The sequence below is a fragment of the Rhinopithecus roxellana genome, chromosome 8 (assembly GCF_007565055.1).
Source record: "Rhinopithecus roxellana isolate Shanxi Qingling chromosome 8, ASM756505v1, whole genome shotgun sequence".
NCBI lineage: Eukaryota > Metazoa > Chordata > Mammalia > Primates > Cercopithecidae > Rhinopithecus > Rhinopithecus roxellana.
The window spans coordinates 32,548,110-32,566,711 of NC_044556.1; the positions used below are offsets into that span (position 1 = coordinate 32,548,110).

At 51.5% G+C, this 18,602-nt stretch overlaps 1 protein-coding gene and 1 pseudogene across 2 annotated transcripts in view; both read left to right on the forward strand.

Annotated features, from left to right (window-relative positions):
• SLC6A17 (solute carrier family 6 member 17) overlaps positions 1-15,638 on the forward strand; it is a 49,364-nt gene extending 33,726 nt beyond the window's left edge. The window contains exons 7-12 of the mRNA XM_010386256.2: positions 7,878-8,119; positions 8,404-8,596; positions 10,482-10,674; positions 11,474-11,633; positions 13,329-13,491; positions 13,978-15,638. Coding sequence (XP_010384558.1) covers positions 7,878-8,119; positions 8,404-8,596; positions 10,482-10,674; positions 11,474-11,633; positions 13,329-13,491; positions 13,978-14,346 — 1,320 coding nt within the window. The 3' untranslated portion in view covers positions 14,347-15,638. The remainder of the gene's footprint in view (positions 1-7,877; positions 8,120-8,403; positions 8,597-10,481; positions 10,675-11,473; positions 11,634-13,328; positions 13,492-13,977) is intronic.
• A 94-nt stretch (positions 15,639-15,732) lies between these two features.
• Positions 15,733-18,003, forward strand: LOC104680332 (annotated as a pseudogene). Its single transcript, XR_750444.2, has one exon. The product of XR_750444.2 is annotated as an uncharacterized LOC104680332 (transcript).
• The last annotated feature ends 599 nt before the right edge of the window (positions 18,004-18,602 follow it).

An 18,602-nucleotide genomic window follows, 5' to 3' on the forward strand; every position in this document is an offset into this window, starting at 1 on the left:
GCCTGGCTATTTTTTTTGTATTTTTAGTAGGGGTTTCATTGTGTTAGCCAGGATGGTCTCAATCTCCTGACCTTGTGATCCGCCCGCCTCGGCCTCCCAAAGTGCTGGGATTACAGGTGTGAGCCACCGCACGCGGCCCACAAGCCTGTGTTTTACAATGGATGGTGCTTACTCTGTGCCAGGCACTTTTGTGTGCACTTTGCACATATTAACCCATTTAAACCTCCTAACAACCCTGGAGAGGTCAGTGATCTCATCACCACTGTGCAGATGGGAAAACTGAAGCACAGAAAGGGCGGATAACTGTAGGGAGGGGGCTGTGAGTGGACAAGAGCAGAAGGGGCAGTGTGCCAGGAGCTCTGGGACTCTGTGGGTTCCCAACTTAGCAAGTTGAGGAAGTGCCGAGGCTGGGAGCAAGGACAGTGGCCCCAGGAGTGTGGAGAGCTCCATGACAGCTCTGGTGTGGACAGCAGGGAAAAAGCGGAACACACCCACTCTTATTCATGTGTGTGTATGTATATGTGCATGTAATGTATGTGTGAGTGTATACTGCTGGTATATGCATAAAATATCACAGGGGGGTACACAGGAAACTGACATCATGCGTACATCTGGAGGAGAAGAACTAGGTGTTACAGGATACAGGGATGAGGAAAAGGAGACCGAGGGATCTGGGGTGTGCATCGACTCCTAGAGAAGAGAAGTGGGATCTCTGCAAGTTCTAAAGGTCCAGGGGTGGAGGTTAGGGGTGGAGCTTCTTGACTCTTACAGTTAGAGAGAGGGCTTCTCAGCAGGAAGATGAAGGAGGCCCAGCCTCATGACCAGAGCATGGGCTCTGGAGCCAGACAATCTGGTTCAGACTCTAGCTCATCACCCAGCAGTTGTTGGGCAAGTTCCTTTGCCCTCAGGGCCTCAGTTTCTGCAATGGCAAGATGGGGTGGACAGTGGCACCTCCCCAACGGGGTTGTCAGGAAAGTGCTTAGGACTGCTCCTGGCAAGTGGAGAGCATGTGGCAAATGTTAGCTATTATTATCCTCATCCCTTGTGAAGGTGACACTGTTCTTGGGCAGCAGGAGCCTGGTGCTCCAGTGCCATCTGGTGCCTCGTGGCCCTGGCTGGCTCCACACCAGCAGGTGCACAGCAGTGCTGAGAAGCAAGGGCGTGTGCTCCTGTCACACATGCACTCAGGCTAGGGCTCAGCAGCTGCTTGTGGATTCAAAAGCATCTTCATGCGCATGAGTCAAACGCCTTGATACACTTTGTTTCCCTGCATGAGGAAGTAGTTCAGCCATCATGCTGAAGAAGTAGCAGGAAGCTGTTCCTCTGTTTTAGAGCAGACACCCCGAGGAGGGGGTGAGCCCTCTTTTCTGAGGGAAAAGCCCATTGCCCATCCTCCTCTTGCAGTCATATCCTGATGCCTGGAAGGGGGGTGGGGTTTTCTGAGTCTGGCCAAGGGTTCATCCTCTGTTGTTGCTTGTTAGAGATCATGCATCATCACCCCAGGAATCCTGGAAAGAGCCTTAAATTCATTATGTACTGAAGGTGCCAGGCTCAATTTACCCCCAGATTAGCACTGGGCATCTGCGGTCATCTCCATCAGCAAGAGTACCCCTCCAAGCTGCAGGCTGGAAGGGAGGACCACCTGCACCAGGCACTTTTCTCCTCAAAGGTCAAGTTCACCCTCAGATGCTTTCCTGGGCCCTATCAGTGTCAGATTTGGTTCCATCAGTTTGCTGGGTGATGCGTATGTGGGTGATGGGTATTCATTACACTATCTTCTCTACTTTTGTACATTTTATAATAAATATTCCATAATTTTTTAGTGGAAAAAGAGCAATCTTAACAAACAAATTTTTGTTCAATCCAAAGTTGTTGACTATTCCATCCTCTGAGAACTCTCCAAGCTATATAGGGCCGGCTCTGATCTGCAGTTTGGCACTGTGGTATCCTCCCAGGAGTGGCTGCCTCCATTTATGAAATTTGGCCCTGAACTGTGACTAGGCTGAGGAATGGATTCACATCTTCATTTATCCTAAACCTTATAGGTTTAGGGAGTGATGGAAATCCTAATGATGGTATGAATTTGGGTCTCACAGGTAGTCTGGACCTTTTTGTAAAAATGATTGACATAGATAAAAAAGGAAATAATTACCAAAAAAAAAAAAAAGAAAGAAAGAAAGAGAAGAGGAAAGGATAATAAAATGAAGCCAGTGTTAAAATAGCCATGTTTTAGAAAGTAGAAGTTTGAAGTCCTAAGATTATCCTCTTGTTCTAGAAAACAGCGTCTTAGCCCAAAAGTCTGGTACGACTTTGCAGCCCCTTGTCTGGTCCCTCCTGCTCAGCTCACAACTCATAGAAAAAGGTCAACTTTTGTCCAGTCTCTCTCTCTCGTGCTCCTGACTCTTTCGTTCTCTCCCACGTGCCAGGCACTATTCATACAAACAGGAGAGGAGATGGGCTCCACCCCTAAGCACAAAGTGTTAAAAGGAAGACAAGACACATAAAACTGTGATGCGGGTATTGACAAGAGCTGTGAGCTCAAGGACCAGAGGCAATCAGGAAAAGCTTTAAAGAAGAGATGATATTCATGCTGGGTTTTGAGAAATATGTGGGAGTTTACCAGAAACTGAGTAGGAGGAAAGGAATTTCAGGAAACAATTACAGCCTAGGCAAAGGCCAGAGGTGTGAAAGACCATGGTGGTTTTGAAGAGGAGTAAGTTACCTGCATTTAGAATGTTCAGAATATAAAGGAATGGAAAAAGATTTTCTAGAAGACAGTGGGGAACCATCAAAGATTTTTCGGCATGCAAGCGACATGACCAAAGCTGTGTTCATCTTGTTAAAACACACACACACACACACACACACACACACACACACCAGCTGGATTAAGATTAAAAGTTTAATTGAACAATGAACAATTCGTGAATCAGGCAGCCTTCTGAGCCAGATTAGGCTCAGAAACTCCAGTGCAGTCATGTGATGGAAGAAGACTTAAGGACAGAAAAAGGAAAGTGACTTATGGAAAACGGAAGTGAGGTACAGAAACAGCTGGATTGGTCACAGCTCCGCGTTTGCCTTATTTGAAGTCGGTTCGAACAGTTGGCCACATTTGATTGGCCAGAACTCAGTGATTGGCACAAGAGTAGGCTACAGTCTGTTTACACCTCCACTTCTTATAGTTCATGATGTACAGAGAAACCTTTAGGCCAAACTTAAAATATGTAAGGAGGCAGCTTTCGGCTAAACTTGATTTAATCATCTCAACATATCTTCTCTTAGAAAATTTCATAATTCTTCGTAGTTAGAACTCACCAAACTGCTCAGAGCCATGAGGTCCTGGTTTCTAGCCTAGGAGAAGCACCCAGGCTCCAGCAGATTGCAGTAGGGCTGTTGTGATTGACATTTGTGAATACCAGAGAAGTCACCCTTATGCCCATTTCTGGAGCATGCTTGAAAAATTATTTTTCAAAAACTCACCCAAGAGATGGGAATGAACACAAGTCCTTTCCCAGTGGAACTATGATTATTTTCTTTTCCTTTTCTATTCTCCAAATTTCTACTAGGCACAGTGCAGGCCCCCATTTCCTTATCCACAATACCAAAATCCAAAGAGTCCTGAAAAACAAAAGTTGGTTTGGTTTGGTTTTGATCCTCCAGAACTCACTTGGAAGCAAAATGACCTGCACAGATGTGAGGCTATTTATAGTCTTTATGGATTCACTTGGTGTGAATATTCATATTTTGCTGCAGAAATACTAATATGTTTGATTACAGGGTGCTGCCCCAGACCCCGCTGGGGGTGTTATGTAATAAAGTAGCATATGCATCACATTACCTCTCTAAAATTAAATTAGAAACAAAAGCTTGCATTCCAAAACCAGTCAGCCCCCAGGGCTTTTAGATAAGGAACCGTGGGCCTGTATTACTTTTGTAAAGAAGGTAACATTTCATCTTACTTTAAAAACCAGACATCCTCCTATGCAAGGGGGTGGGCCCCCAGGAGTACAGGACAGCCCTGCCCTGTTTCTCTGGTCACCTGGCTCTCCCATGCTCTGCTGTGGCTATTTTAAACCCTTCCAATCCTCCACACCCTCTGACCTTCCTTCCGGCATACTCATCCCTAGCAGATGATTTTGCCTCCTGCTTTACAGGGAAAACAGAAGCTGCCAAGAAACTCCCTCAGATGACAGAGACAGAAACTGACCATACAACCTGCCTGCAGCTGCCCCATCCTGTCCTCCCTCCCTTCTCTCTCAAATGAGTAGCCCAAGGGTAGTCCTATAGAGGACAGATTCCCCCCAACCCCGCCCCGCCCAACATCCTACCCTCCAGCTTTTCAAGACACTCCATCGAAAGCAAAAAAAAAAACGAAATCAAGACAACATACAAAAACGCAACCCTTCATGGATTTCATAGCCTTCTTCTGATACTGCTCTTCTCCTCCTGATCCCAGGCTTCCTTCTCTGAGGATCTGCTTATCCACATTGCCTCCATTTCCTCCCCTCTACCTCTCTCCTTTCTTCACTTCCCCTGGCTTCTCACCAGGGGGCAACTCCGAGGAAGCCCTGAAGCCCCCAGCAGCCTCCTGTGCGGACTCCCTTAGGTTCTGTCACTGGCAGCGCTGACCCTTCCTCCTCCTTGCTCTGGGTTTTCTTCTTGCCTCTGCTACTTCTTCTCTGACTCCCTTTCAGGAGACTCTCCCTCTTCCCTGCATTCAGTGTTGGAGATAGGAGCAGGCTCTTGCTTCTTATCCCTCTGTAACTACAGCCACAGCCTCAGCTCCTGCCGGCACACCTGCTACTCAGAAAGTCTATCTCCAGCTTGCCTCTCTCTGACTCCAGGCTCATCTGTCCAGCAGACCACTTGGCATTTCGTTTTAGAGGTCTTAAAGACACATTCACCTCAACCTTTCTACAACTAATGTCTTGATCCTCCCTGCCCAACACCATCAACCTGTTCCTGTCCCACTGTCCCCGTCTCCACCTGCTCAGGTATGCAGGCCAGAGACATGGCCCTCATCTCAGCCTCTCCCTCTCCAGCATCTCCCATCTCCAGTCCATCCCGAAGGTCTCCTTGGTTTGTCCTGCGAAGATCTCTCCATTGGCACCATCCGGCCCCTTAGCAAAGCCACTGTCCCCTCCAGCCTGGACCCCAGAAGCTGCTTCCTCGAAGGTCTGCTGCATCCACTTATTTCTTTTGGAAATGCACATGATTGTGTCGCCACTTCTTTTTTATTTATTTATTTATTTTAATTTATTTTTTATTTTTTGTTATACTTTAAGTTCTCACCATGGAATATTATGCAGCCATAAAAAAGGATGAGTTTGCGTCCTTTGTAGGGACATGGATGCAGCTGGAAACCATCATTCTTAGCAAACTATCACAAGAACAGAAAACCAAACATCGCATGTTTTCACTCATAGGTGGGAACTGAACAATGTGTCGCCACTTCTTTAAATCCCTTGGTGGCTTCTCGGGTTACGTGCTTTCTTAAAGACAAGATCTGTACAGGCCTTTGATCTAACTTCTCTCCTCTCCCAGCCCCACCTGTGCCACCCCCACCTCACCCTCACTGCTTTAGCCACCCTGGCAGCTTCCATTCTCTTTTACACACCATCATCTGTCCCATCTCAGAACCTCTGTCTACGCTTCTTCCCGAATGCTCTACCCTCCCCTCATGGCCTCGCTTTCATCAGCTTTCAGATGTCAGCTTGAGGACCTCTTCCTCTGGCCTGGCCTCCCAACTTGTTCAAATCCCCTTCTTATGGGCTCTCGGAGCACTGGGTGCCCAGCCTTCACAGCCCTTGTCACATTTGCAATTTAGCATTTGTTCGTGGGATCATTTGACCAATGTGTCTCTCTCCAACTAGAGTATAAACTCGGAGACCCTGCTTACCTCTGTTCCCCGTGGTCTCTGCATTGCCTGGCACCAGGCCTGGCCCACAGCAGGTGCTCAGAGATTGATGGATGAGTGGCTATATGTCATTGCTACAGGGAGGCCTTGACACCTTACACCTAATAAGTACCCAGGGGTGGGCTGGGGAGAGGGTCTCCTCATGGATGCCAAGGGGCCCTTAGATCCTTAAGTTCTGGGTTCTGGGCTTTCTTGGTGGACTAAAGATGGTTTTACTTATTTTGTGCTGGATAGGGGACCTTAATCTCCCCTGGAGCACACATGCTCTCTGACCAGACAGTCCTCCTGGTCTCCATTTGTGCCCAGGCCCTGAAGCTCAAAGGCTCGACTGCCATCCCCCACCTCTTTCCCCTCAGCATGGGGGGGTGCCACCCTCAGCCTCACTGCTCTGCCAATCCTCTGAGCTTGCCAACATATCAGCTGGTGGAGTGCTGCCAGGAGTTGAGACGTGCCTAGGAAGCTGCTGAGATGGCGGCAAGTGGGCCCTGTGTCCTGGATGTTATTTAGGGCTGTGATATTAAAGACAGCTAAAGTCCAGATGGACCCTAAAGTCCAACACCTCACTGTTCAGATGTGGACTTACCCACAGGTACTCAGAAGGGGGGGTGCCAGGACCCACACAGGGCTTGTCACCACAGGGAAGTGAACTCTCTAATTGGCTCCTTACCTCCTTAGTCTGTCTGGAGTGAGGTCACTTAGGTTCACCTCAGCAGCACAGGTTGCAGGGGAAAATGCTTTAAAGAGTATAAGTGATAGGCAAACTGAGTCAGGAGCTAGTGCTGGGGTCGGGGGTGGGGGCCTGGCCCAGAATATCTATATTTTAGTAACCACTCTGCCCTGACTAACCAGCTCCATTACCTTGAGCAAGAAATTTCATCTTTGGGGTCTCAGTTTACCCTTTAAAAATGTGAATAGTAATCTTTGCTTCCTGCACCCCCACAAAATACAAAACACCCTGTCCTGACTAGGTCAGCATCATTCTGTTAGGATTGAGTGCCACTATGTACAGGCATTACTTGTTGCTATACATTTGATCCTCACATTCACTCAGAGCCTCTATTACTATTCCCTTTTTTCAGATGAGTAAACCGAGGCTTATAACACAGTCACTGCCACTTCCTGAAGGCTTCATAGCCATTTAAACATGGGAGTCAGGATTTGGATCTGGATCTGTCTGAGACTCTAAAGCTCCATGCTGGGTCCAAGGCTTGGTCCCTGCCCCAAGGAACAAACAGTAAAAGGAAAATGGGTTAGAAAGGGGCTTTGCAAATTGCTCCATGCCATGCAAATGCTGTTGCAGTTCAGGCTTCTGTCAGGTGTGAGGGCAGATGGAGGCTTAGGCGGGGGCCCTTTCTCTAGGAATTGTCTAGGCTCTGTGCTTCCGCTTGGGTGGTGGCGGGGAGAAGCAGGTGGTTTGTTTTTTTTTCCTTCCATGAGGTAGAGGAGTTTGAGGTGGAGAAGGCATCATGGACATTCTGGTATTCTCAGTTTCCTTGTGCTGCTGTGCAAGCTGTTCACTGCAGGACTCTAGGAGGCATCTGTCACACTGTAGTCTAAGTGAATGGCACTCTCTAGAGCTGTGCACTACGTGACCGTATGTGATGGCCTTGATGATGTTCCTTAGTATGATGGCTGCATGGTAAGCCATGGTAGCAGTTAAATTACTATGTAAGCACTCAGCATGTATGTTGTCTTACCAAGGCTTCACAATCATCCTCTGAAGTTGATACTCTTGTGATCTGTATATTGGGGAAACTGAGGCTCACAGGAGTTAGGGAAATTGCCCAAGTTCACACAGCTTCTTACCACTATGGGCTGCTGCCTCTGAACTCTGTTGAGGCTGAGAAAGGGGGTGTGCATGTGAGAAAGGGGGTGTGCATGTGAGAAAGGGGGTGTGCACATGAATAAAACCATCTTCTCTGTGTCTCTGTTATTCCTCCTGCTTGGTCCTCTGCCATAGCTGGACAAGATGCTGGACCCCCAGGTGTGGCGGGAGGCAGCCACCCAGGTCTTCTTTGCCTTGGGCCTGGGCTTTGGTGGTGTAATTGCCTTCTCCAGCTACAACAAGCAGGACAACAACTGCCACTTCGATGCCGCCCTGGTGTCCTTCATCAACTTCTTCACGTCAGTGTTGGCCACCCTCGTGGTATTTGCCGTGCTGGGCTTCAAGGCCAATATCATGAATGAGAAGTGTGTGGTCGAGTAGGTGGCATCTCTCCTCCTGTCCCTCCTTCTCCCTGTCTGCCTTACCTGGGAGTAGGGGGCGGGTGTGTGCATGGGGAGAGAGGTCCCCTCCACTCAGGCTGAGGAATGGAGATCAGAGGAGCATTCTGTCCCCACCAGCTCTGGTCCACAAGGACAAGCTCAGAAATGCCTCTGTTGGTGGCCCATGAGGGTCTCACCTGGGTGCCTGGGAGGAGCCTCCAGGATCTCACCCATTACCCATCCCTGCCTTCTTACCTGGCTCCCTCGCTTTTGTGCTGCAGGAATGCTGAGAAAATCCTAGGGTACCTCAACACCAATGTCCTGAGCCGGGACCTCATCCCACCTCACGTCAACTTCTCCCACCTGACCACAAAGGACTACATGGAGATGTACAATGTCATCATGACCGTGAAGGAAGACCAGTTCTCAGCCCTGGGCCTTGACCCTTGCCTTCTGGAGGATGAGCTGGACAAGGTGCGGGGATAGGCTGCCCTTCCCAGGACAGGCAGGAACCCAGAGAGCAGCTGTCGCTGGCTGGAGCTTGGGCTCAGGCCTCAGGATGCTGACAGGTAGTCATTAGTTTACTTAGTAAGCAAGGATCTGCTATGTGTCCAGAGGGAGTGAAAGGGAAGAAAGGTATTGGCCAAAGTCCCTGCCCAGAGGTAGGCTTGAGCCTAGACAAGGAGTAGGGCAGACACACACCTCTCAGAAGTCACAGTAAGTGTATGGGACGATGTTTCTATTTACTGAGTGGGCTTCTCGTGCACCAGTCACTGCCATAGGTAACGCACTCAGAACAGTGCCTTGACTTGGTATGCATCAAAGAAGTGTTGACGTTAGTGTTTGTCCATTGCTATCTGTCTCCTTTGATGCTCAAGACAGTTCTATGAATTGAGTATTCATATTGTTCCCTACCTTACAGATGAGTAGCCTATGAGGTGGGGGGCTTGATCAAGGTCTCACAACTAGTAAGTGAGAGAGGCTGGGTTCAAATCCAGTTAGTTGGGTCCAGAGCCCATGCTCAGAACCACCCCTTGATGCTTCTAGCCTTCCCCCACCTGTCCCCATTCCAGTCTCACTGCCACAATGATACTTAGACTTTAGGGTGGTGGTGGGGGGTGCTGACTCCTCCTTAATGCTCAGGCCCAAGTTAGGACACCTTGCTTCTATTTATATTTACATAGCTGGACACTTTCAAAATGCCTGTTCTGTTAGAAGGGGTAACAGGAAAGGGACATACCCACAGTGTCTTCGGAACCAGGCTGGAGCCAAGGCTCACATGGGGCAGAGCCAGCTCCCATCAGCCTGGGTCAACCCTGTCCTTCATGGGACTGGGGAAGAGGGTGCTTTCCCTGGGCTCCATGTTAAAAGTCAGCTCCATTGGAATGGCACCGTCCTAATGCTGAGGGAGCTGCATCCTGCACCCTGACCCCTTCCCCGGGGATCAAGAGCAAGAGAGCCCAATCTCGGGTCCCCTGCCCTGGTTTCTTCCCCAGGTGACTGGCAGCATAAAGGACCTCCCCTTTTCACGTTCTCTAAAACCCTGCCCAGTTCTCCTGGGCATGGCCTGGTTCTCTGAATAAAACTAAATTTATAGCAGTGTTTTCATAAAATACAACTCCGATAGCACTCAAATGACAAGAATTATACACTCACTTAGTGGGGAAGAAATGTTCCCTTATAATCACTGAATATTACAGGGCAACGTATAAGTGACAGGCGGCAGTGTGTGTCACCTGAGCCACAAGCATGGCCCAGTCATTAAAGCAGTGATTCTCTACCTTGGCTACCCATTAGAGTTCCTGGGGTTTTTTTGTTTTTGCTTTAAAAAAAAAAAAAAAAAAAATCCGACACCCAGCTTCACCCCAGACCAGTCTAGTCATTGTCCCTGGGGTGAAACCCAGGTGTCGGTGTTTTTAAAGGCTCCAGTGTGCCTCCATTGAGAGCCGAGGCTGAGACCACTGCATGAAGATCTGCAGTTCTGAAGTTCTGAGCTGGAAGCGGCCACAGTGTGGCTGGAGCAATCAGGAAAGACATCTTAGAGGAGGAGGGTCCTGAGCTGGGTGTATTTCTAAACATGAGCATCTTCTTCTGAATCACCTAACTCCTGGTACAACCTGTAGATTCTAGGTCCCATAGGTGAACTCCCAAATTGGTGTTTTTGAGCTACCTCTAGGGGATTCCAATGCCTGCTAAAGTTTGAGACCCACTGGCCAAAATCAACAGGATTTAGGTGGACGTGGGAACCCCTGTGAAAGAGGGAATAGTTATTCCAAAGTTCAAAGGGCAGAAGGAAGGCAGCAGCAGTCTCCCCGGGGAGGGGTGACCTCACAGGTCCTGCTTTCCACCCCACCTTCAGTCCGTGCAGGGCACAGGCCTGGCCTTCATTGCCTTCACTGAGGCCATGACGCACTTCCCCGCCTCCCCGTTCTGGTCTGTCATGTTCTTCCTGATGCTCATCAACCTGGGCCTGGGCAGCATGATCGGGACCATGGCGGGCATCACCACGCCCATCATCGACACCTTCAAGGTACCCAAGGAGATGTTCACAGGTAACTCCTCCCTGCCCCCACGCCCGGGCTCTGCAGGCTGCCCTTGTGGACAGCAATCCTGTTCTGGCTTCTGACTGGGTCCTTCATGACCCCACACCCAGAAGGCTCCACCCTTCACTGGGACACAGCTGGAGCCTGGCTGTGCCACTCAGTGATGAGCACTCACAAGCCAGGAAGAGAAAGCTACTTGGAAATGTGGAGCAAACATGAGCTGGGAGGCCTGCACCTAGGCCCCTTTGTTGGTTCACTTACCCCTCTCCCCAAGGGTCTGCTGAGTCATCTCGGGTAGGGGTGCTGAGTCGTCTTGGGCAGGGGCGCTCACTGGCCTTGCGCCCTGTTCCATCTTTGTTACTCCGGTCCACAGTTCCCTTCGGGGTCTGCTGAGTTGATCTAGGGCCCATATAGGGATACCTCTCACCTGCATCCCTAGAGCGGGTATCTTTCTGTTCTCAAATGGGGAAACTGAGGTGGAGAAAAAGACTGGGAACAATCAGATGAATCATTTAAGTTAAATGCAGCAAGTAAGTAGAGCGCTTGCCATGGGCCAGGCACTGTGCTGGGGCAGAGGCATGGGATGAAAGTTAGACACAATGCCTTCCTCAGTTGCTCCCCCACTAGTAGAGCGGGGCTTAGAACCTGAGCATCTGGATCCCTCGTGCAGGACTGGGCCTGCTGGCAGGAGTGCTGCAGGCATGCGTGGGGGAGGGATGTGATAGGAGGGGCCTGGGTGCCCCAAGACCCCCAGGGCCCCACCCACCCTGCACCTTTGCCCCCACACCGGCCTCCCGGCTCTCTGTAGTGGGCTGCTGTGTCTTTGCATTCTTCGTGGGGCTGTTGTTCGTCCAGCGCTCCGGAAACTACTTTGTCACCATGTTCGATGACTACTCGGCCACCTTGCCACTCACTCTCATCGTCATCCTTGAGAACATCGCTGTGGCCTGGATTTATGGAACCAAGAAGTAAGGGGGACATGGGGGAAAGGTGGGACGGGAGGAGGGGTCTGTCCTGTCATGACTCCCTGGAGAGGCAGATCATAGAGTCACAATGGCAGAGCTGCAAGGGCCCTTACAAGTCATTTAGGGAAACCGAGGCATAGTGCAAGGACAGGGCTGCTTAAGGCCACTTGTCCAGGGAGAAACAGAGCCAGTCTGAGGACTGGGTGTCCTGGGTGCAGGTCCTCGCATCATCCTTAAGTTACCGTAGCACCTTTCCTGGGTACCAACTCTTCAGAATTCTGTTAAGTTTTTATGAAGGGCTTAGTGGGTCTACAATAGGCCCTTGCCCTCGGAGAACGTGTAGACTTCAGCAGCCTGTTCACAGTTGTAAGGGCCTAGATAGGAGTATGAGATGAGGTGTGGTTTTGGCCCCAAGTCTGGGGTCGTGCAGAGTAAAAGGATTCAGCCCTAAGAAAGGATTGGGTCTCACAGCCTAAGCCTAGGGCAGTCGTACACTTACTGTAAGCTCTTGGCCTCATCCCTCAAGTTAGGGCAAATACGTGTTCCCAGGAGTTCTAGAACTACGTCTCTCTGACTCACTTAGCATCGACCGTGACCACATTGTCTTTGTCCTTGGCAAGACCCACCTCCACTAACCCACTCAGTCTGACCCTCCCTGATGCCTGGACCTGGTTTGGCAGTGGGGCTCTTTCACAGGGGCCGTCTGCTTCCTAGGAGAGCACAGGAGGGGACAGGGAGTGGGGGAAAGGACACTCCTCTGCTTCCACCCGCTGTGGGCCAGGGCTGTAAGACACTGCCACAAGGGACTCTGGCTGATTTTTGTGTCCCGCACTCCTTCGGCAGTCTGGTGATGTCCCTGTACTCCTGTTATTGTAAATGCATAAGATAAAATGTGTAGGATTATATAAGAAACTAACAATATTGAAAAATAGCGAAATATTGTTTAAAATCTGTGATACAGTAATGTATGAGCATTTTATTTTTAATGCATTGTTACAAGATCTAGCTATAGATCTAATAACAATAGTAACTTTGAAGTAGTGATGAAAATCAGCCATGACACTACCTTCCATAACTGGGATGTAACATGAAAATATCTGTAATTTAATCTATTGGCGACAGTCACGGGTATTGTTAATACTACTGTGGTTGCTTGCATTCATAATATAATAGAAAGTAATGCAATATTTCAGTTAGGGGTTACTGAGGTAAAGATGATTCTTTTGTATGCCATTCAAGCACAAACCTGCCGGCCGTCCGAATTCTGCTCACCCCTTGGTGAGAAACCCCTGAGTCAGGGCAGCTCTCTACCTTTGGACTCTAGAGAAGTGCACTTCTACTGCTTTTCCAGCAGGGGGAACCTTCAGCCAGGCCAGTGTGAAAGGGCTAGGCACTCCCTGAACACACAAGCTGTCTATACATAAAACAGACGTGCATCTGCCCAGGGTGTGTCTGGTGGGCCCTATCATATCTCTGGATGGGGTGTGATGTGACAGAATCAGAGGAAGTTAGAGGAGGACAGTAGAGCCTTCCCAGGGGCCAGCCAGACCACACACAATGAGCACTGAATGTGAAGAATAGAAGAGCCCAGGAGGGAGGGACTGGGAAACGAAGACTTTCTGGAGGAGATGGTGAAGGGGGAAGAGAGAGGTGTGACTGAGGGATGCCAACTGCTGGATCCTCTGCTATGCCTGGCAGGTTCATGCAGGAGCTGACGGAGATGCTGGGCTTCCGCCCCTACCGCTTCTATTTCTACATGTGGAAGTTCGTGTCTCCACTATGCATGGCTATACTCACCACAGCCAGCGTCATTCAGCTGGGGGTCACGCCCCCGGGCTACAGCGCCTGGATCAAGGAGGAGGTGAGGGTTGGGGCCCCAAACCCCAGGGACATTTGCGTCTTCTCAGGCCTTTAACGCAACCGCTGATAGGGATACACCTTTCTCGGGCAGGTGCTATGTGCCAGGCCCTGCCAGGTGCCTCACACCTAAACCGCAATCCTACAACAGCCCAAAGACAGAGGTGGCATCATCCCTGTGGCACAAATGGGGACACTGAGGCTTAGAAGGATTAATGCACTTATCCAGTCTTTCTAACCCATATTCTCTCTCCATGCCTGTGGAGTGGAATTAGTCCATTTTATAATAGTAGAAATCACCCTAGACCCTTTCACCAAGGTGACCAGGTAAACCCCTGTCAACCCCCATCCTTGGCTATGCCTGACCAGGATGGTGGGAGGGGAGAGGAGTGGAAGGCCATGGGTGAGGGCAGGAGAGCAGTCGTGGAGGGTTTGGGAGGGGAGGGCTGTCACAGTGCCGGCAGCAGCCCTTAAGGCAGCCCACCCGCAGGCGGCCGAGCGCTACCTGTATTTCCCCAACTGGGCCATGGCGCTCCTGATCACCCTCATCGTCGTGGCGACGCTGCCCATCCCTGTGGTGTTCGTCCTGCGACACTTCCACCTGCTCTCTGATGGCTCCAACACCCTCTCCGTGTCCTACAAGAAGGGCCGCATGATGAAGGACATCTCCAACCTGGAGGAGAACGATGAGACCCGCTTCATCCTCAGCAAGGTGCCCAGTGAGGCACCTTCCCCCATGCCCACTCACCGTTCCTATCTGGGGCCCGGCAGCACATCGCCCCTGGAAACCGGTGGTAACCCCAATGGACGCTATGGGAGCGGCTACCTCCTGGCCAGCACCCCTGAGTCGGAGCTGTGACCACTGCCCCAGCCCTGCCCGCCTCTCCCCCCACACTCAACCTGCCCACTCGTCCAGGCCTGGCCTCTTCCTCAAGGTGGTCACCAGGCCCAGGCCAGGCCCTTTGCCCAAGAAGAGAGGGTCTGCCCTGCCTCACTCCCCTCTTCAGTCCCAGAAGACTCTGCTCCCTAGCCCTGAGCAGGAGGCTGGAAGCAGCTCTGTTTCCCAATTCAGGACCCCACTCGTCTAGCCCTCCAAGAGCCTCCGCCAGATTGCAGCCATGTAATTGGAACAACCCATTAGTCCGGCTTCCCAGTCCCTGGAAGATTCCAGGTGGCCACTGCAGGAGTCACTCCCCTCCCTCTCTTCCTGTAACTTGCCACCTGCAGTTCTTAGGGCTCTGGGGTGCCCTGAGCCGCCAGATGGTGGTGGTGAGAGGCCTTGGGGCCAGGGAAGGAGAGTGGACTTCGTTCGGCTCACTCTGCCATGAGAACAGGACACCATCCTGCCCAGCCCAGACGGGGTTGCTCCTAGTCTAAGCGGCTACCTGCTTGAAGGCAGAAGGGCTCAGGGCTCAGACTTGGGAGGGCATAGGCAGAAGCCCCAAGTTCTGTTGTCGGAGGTGGGTGCTGCCCTCGGCTTGAGCATGAGCCTTGGTAGCAGAAGGTGAGGAACATCCTCTGCCCTGGTCCCTGGGTGGAATCTTCCCATGTCTTGGCCCTGCCTGGGGTGGGTGGTGTGTGCTCCTGCATCTTGTCTGGGAGTGCAGTGACTGGGACCAGAACCTTCCCCACCTCAATTAGGACTTAGCCATCTCCCTGTCCCCAGCACCCCTCCCCAGCCCACAGTGGTGGCCTCTGCCTCTTTCCTGGAGAGAGAAGGAAACAATGCAAGGAGAGGTTTCCAGAGCACAAATTGTTGGTTCCCAGCACAAATTAGATAGTTTGGAGCACAATTGTGAAGCACACTTCCCGCCCTCCTCACCTGGGGTCCAATGTTCTGTCTAGTGGCAGCTTTTCCCCTGGAACAGGGGTCCCCGGAGTTCAGGGGCTTATCCCCAGGAAGCCTCACTCCTGGGGAAAGACAGATAATTTCACTGCCCCTTTGAGCCACCACTCACTCTCCTTATTATACAAGCACAGTGTGCACATCATGTGCAGACACCTTGGAAACCTTTCCCAAGCCTTCCTGGCCCATAGTGACCAGTGCTGTGGACAGTAGAGGCTGCCAAAGGCAAGGGCTGGTCTTCAGAATGGAGGCCAGCCTGTGCAGAAGGGTGCAGCTGACAACAGCGACCCCACCCACCATTACCTTCAGGGCCTCCTCTGGAAGAGAACCCATTCTCAGAGTGCAGCCAGGGAGGAACCTGACCCAAGAGTTAATGTCTGCAGAGGGAGGGAGGGAGGGATGGATGGATGGATGGATGGATGGATGGATGGATGGATGGATGGATGGATGGATGGGGTGGGGGAAGGAAGAAAAGGAGGGAGAAAGGAGGGAATACTGGCTCCATCTTTCGGAGAGCTCTGGTGGGCAGGGCAGAAACAGGCCACAGTGCTCAACCCGGACACCCTCACGAAGGGTCCCAAGTCACTCCTGTGGCTCAGACTGCTCTTAGGACCTGGAGGGACAGACCAGAATCAGGGTGTCCTCCTTCACCCCCGAGTTCCTTACTGTCCCCCCAAGCCTGGGAGCGGTCTATCCCCCAACCTGCCATCTCTCTTACACATCCCTCTTCCACACCTTCCCCTTTCTAGCCCCCTCTGCCCTACCTGTCTTTTCTGAGTGTTTGAGGGGAGAGAGAGACCCACCTCTCAAAGAGATGAGCTTTTGGGGCACAACATCCCACCGTAGGCCCCCTCACCTGACAACACCTCCCACCTGGCCCCTTGCCAAATCCCAAGCAGAATTAGCAACAGGAAAAGCAAAGCCCCAGGAGAGACACTCTACTATATATACTCTTCTATATATTCTGTTTCTATTGTATATTCACTCTGTACATGTGGGTGTAAATGCTGTTAAATGACAAACCCAATATTATACTGTGGCTGGTGGACTATTTTCATCCTCAGTGCTGTACAGATCTATTTTCATTGTATATTTGATATATTTTTAATTTTGTAGCGTGTGGCTGGGCCAGGCCCCAGCGGGAGGGGCTGAGCTGGGGCTGTATGCTTGCTAGGTGTGGGCGCGCTAGTGCTCCCTGTAGCTTTTGCTGTGTCTTCGCTGTGTGTTAGACGTAGGGCCCAGAGCTCAGGGTGTGTGTGTGCGTGCGTGTGTGTATGGTGTGCACATACGTGAGTGTGGGTGTGTGTAGCGTGCTGATCTGTGACTCCCAGTGTTCACCACCTTCCTAAAGACCACGCTCCCTCCCCCTGCCTCCTCCTCCTCTCGGCTCTATCTATGGGGAGTCTCAGGGCCAGCAGGGTGCCTCGGGAGCCCCCTGCTATGGGGAAAGGCATGTGTTTCTTGCTGGTGACTCATTGCCTTCACACCACTGGGTTTGCCAGAAACAGGGAAGGAGGGCGTTAGGGGAAAAAAAAATCCTTAAATGTATTTACCAGTCAGCTTCTTGCTGTTCCCAGTAGAATCGCTAGCTCTTCTCCAGAGGAAAAGTACTAGGATTCTTAAGATGGCGAGACCCCAAGAGGGATCTCACAGCACTGCTGCATTTGCCCTTGATGCGGTCCTGACAGTGTTTGGAAAGGGCCACCTGCCCCCTCCCCACTGTACTTCTGATGCCTTTGGAGTCAAAGGCAGGTGGGGTCACCTGATGAGCTAAGAACCAGCCCCAGAATCCTGGAGGAGCAGGAGAGGACCAGGTCCCCAAGTCCTTTCACAGGGTCCCCACCCCCACTGGCTTTGGTGCTGTCCAAACAGTGCCCACCAGAAGGCAGAGGGAACTCCAGGGCCGGGATGTGCCTGAAAGAGTCCACAGTCTCCTGATCCCTTACCTGTGCCTGCCCTCCAGCCCCATCACCAGCTTCTTGCTCAGGGAGCCTTCTGCCCTCCTCACTGAGGCAACATGAAGCCCGAGGCCCAGATGGGGGCTGAACAGGTAGGGCACATCAGTGAATGCCAGTGAGGTCGGCTTCTGCCCTCCAGCAATACATGTGCAGGGGCTGCTGCTTTCCCAGTGCCAGGAGAACCCCCGCTCTGAGTCAGCCTGTGTAGGTCATGGGACTGGGACCCAGGAGCCATGGTCCCAGGCACTGCACAGGTCTACGGTATTACCAGGCAGAAGGGCTGCTTTTCTGCCCTTCCTCACCCCAACTTCCCCATCCCACTTCCCCAGAGTACTCCCCACTGTGAAAACAGCTGGAAACTGAACCAGTTAGAATGAACCTGGCTCCCTGAGCACCCCTGTATCCTTCAAATAGGCCCTGAGATGTGAGGTCTGCTGCTTCACTGGGGCCTGGTGACTTAGGCTGGGGGAGGGGGCCTAGGGCCCCTTCTCACTGAAAGCTCTGCTTTGTACAGACCCAAACACACACACCAGGCTGTCACTTTGGGTTCTGGCATAAGTTCAGAACAATTCAAGTCCCTGTGTCCCAAGGCTGGTCAGAGCCCTGGGTCAAAACAACTCAGCCCAGGGGAGGGGATGAGGCATTGTCACCCTAGACCCTTCTTCCTCTCTCCCCCACCATGGTGTGCAATAAAGTGTCTGTTCTTACCAAACCCTTCTTGCCTTTCTCACCTGCTCTTGCAATGAGGGAGAGGGATGGGTGACCAAGGATCCTGTGGGAAACTTTGGGGGGAAAAGCTTGGACTGGGATGGGTGTACAGGACTGCTGAGGGGGTTGTGGGTGCTGGCTGGCTGAGGAGCAGCGTGGGAAGTGTGGGCAGGTTCATCTCTGTATTTTCCTAGGAACTGTCATAGGTGTTAATAACGCATACACTTGCAGAGGGCCCTACTGGGGTCCAGCGATTCCCCGTATCTAATTTCCTGTCATCTTTGCAACCATTTCCTGAGGGAGATCCTTTGCTGTCTAGATTTTTCCAGGTGAAACTGCATCTGAAATAAGGATGGTATTTGGTGGTCTTTTTTAAAGGACCTTTAGCCACCTTAAGGTGGTTTTTAAAGACCCTGTAGGGGAAACTCCTGTCCCGTCTGACTGCCAGGAAAAGCTATACTTGTCAGCCTGGCAAGGGCGGGGTGTGTGGAGGCCCACCCCAGGGAAGGACAAGGGTGGGAAGGTGCCAGTGTTCAGAGGTCTGAAAGCGAGGACTAGGAGGCAGGGGACTCCTGGGTGCTGTGGGGTGGACTCCCCTGGAAC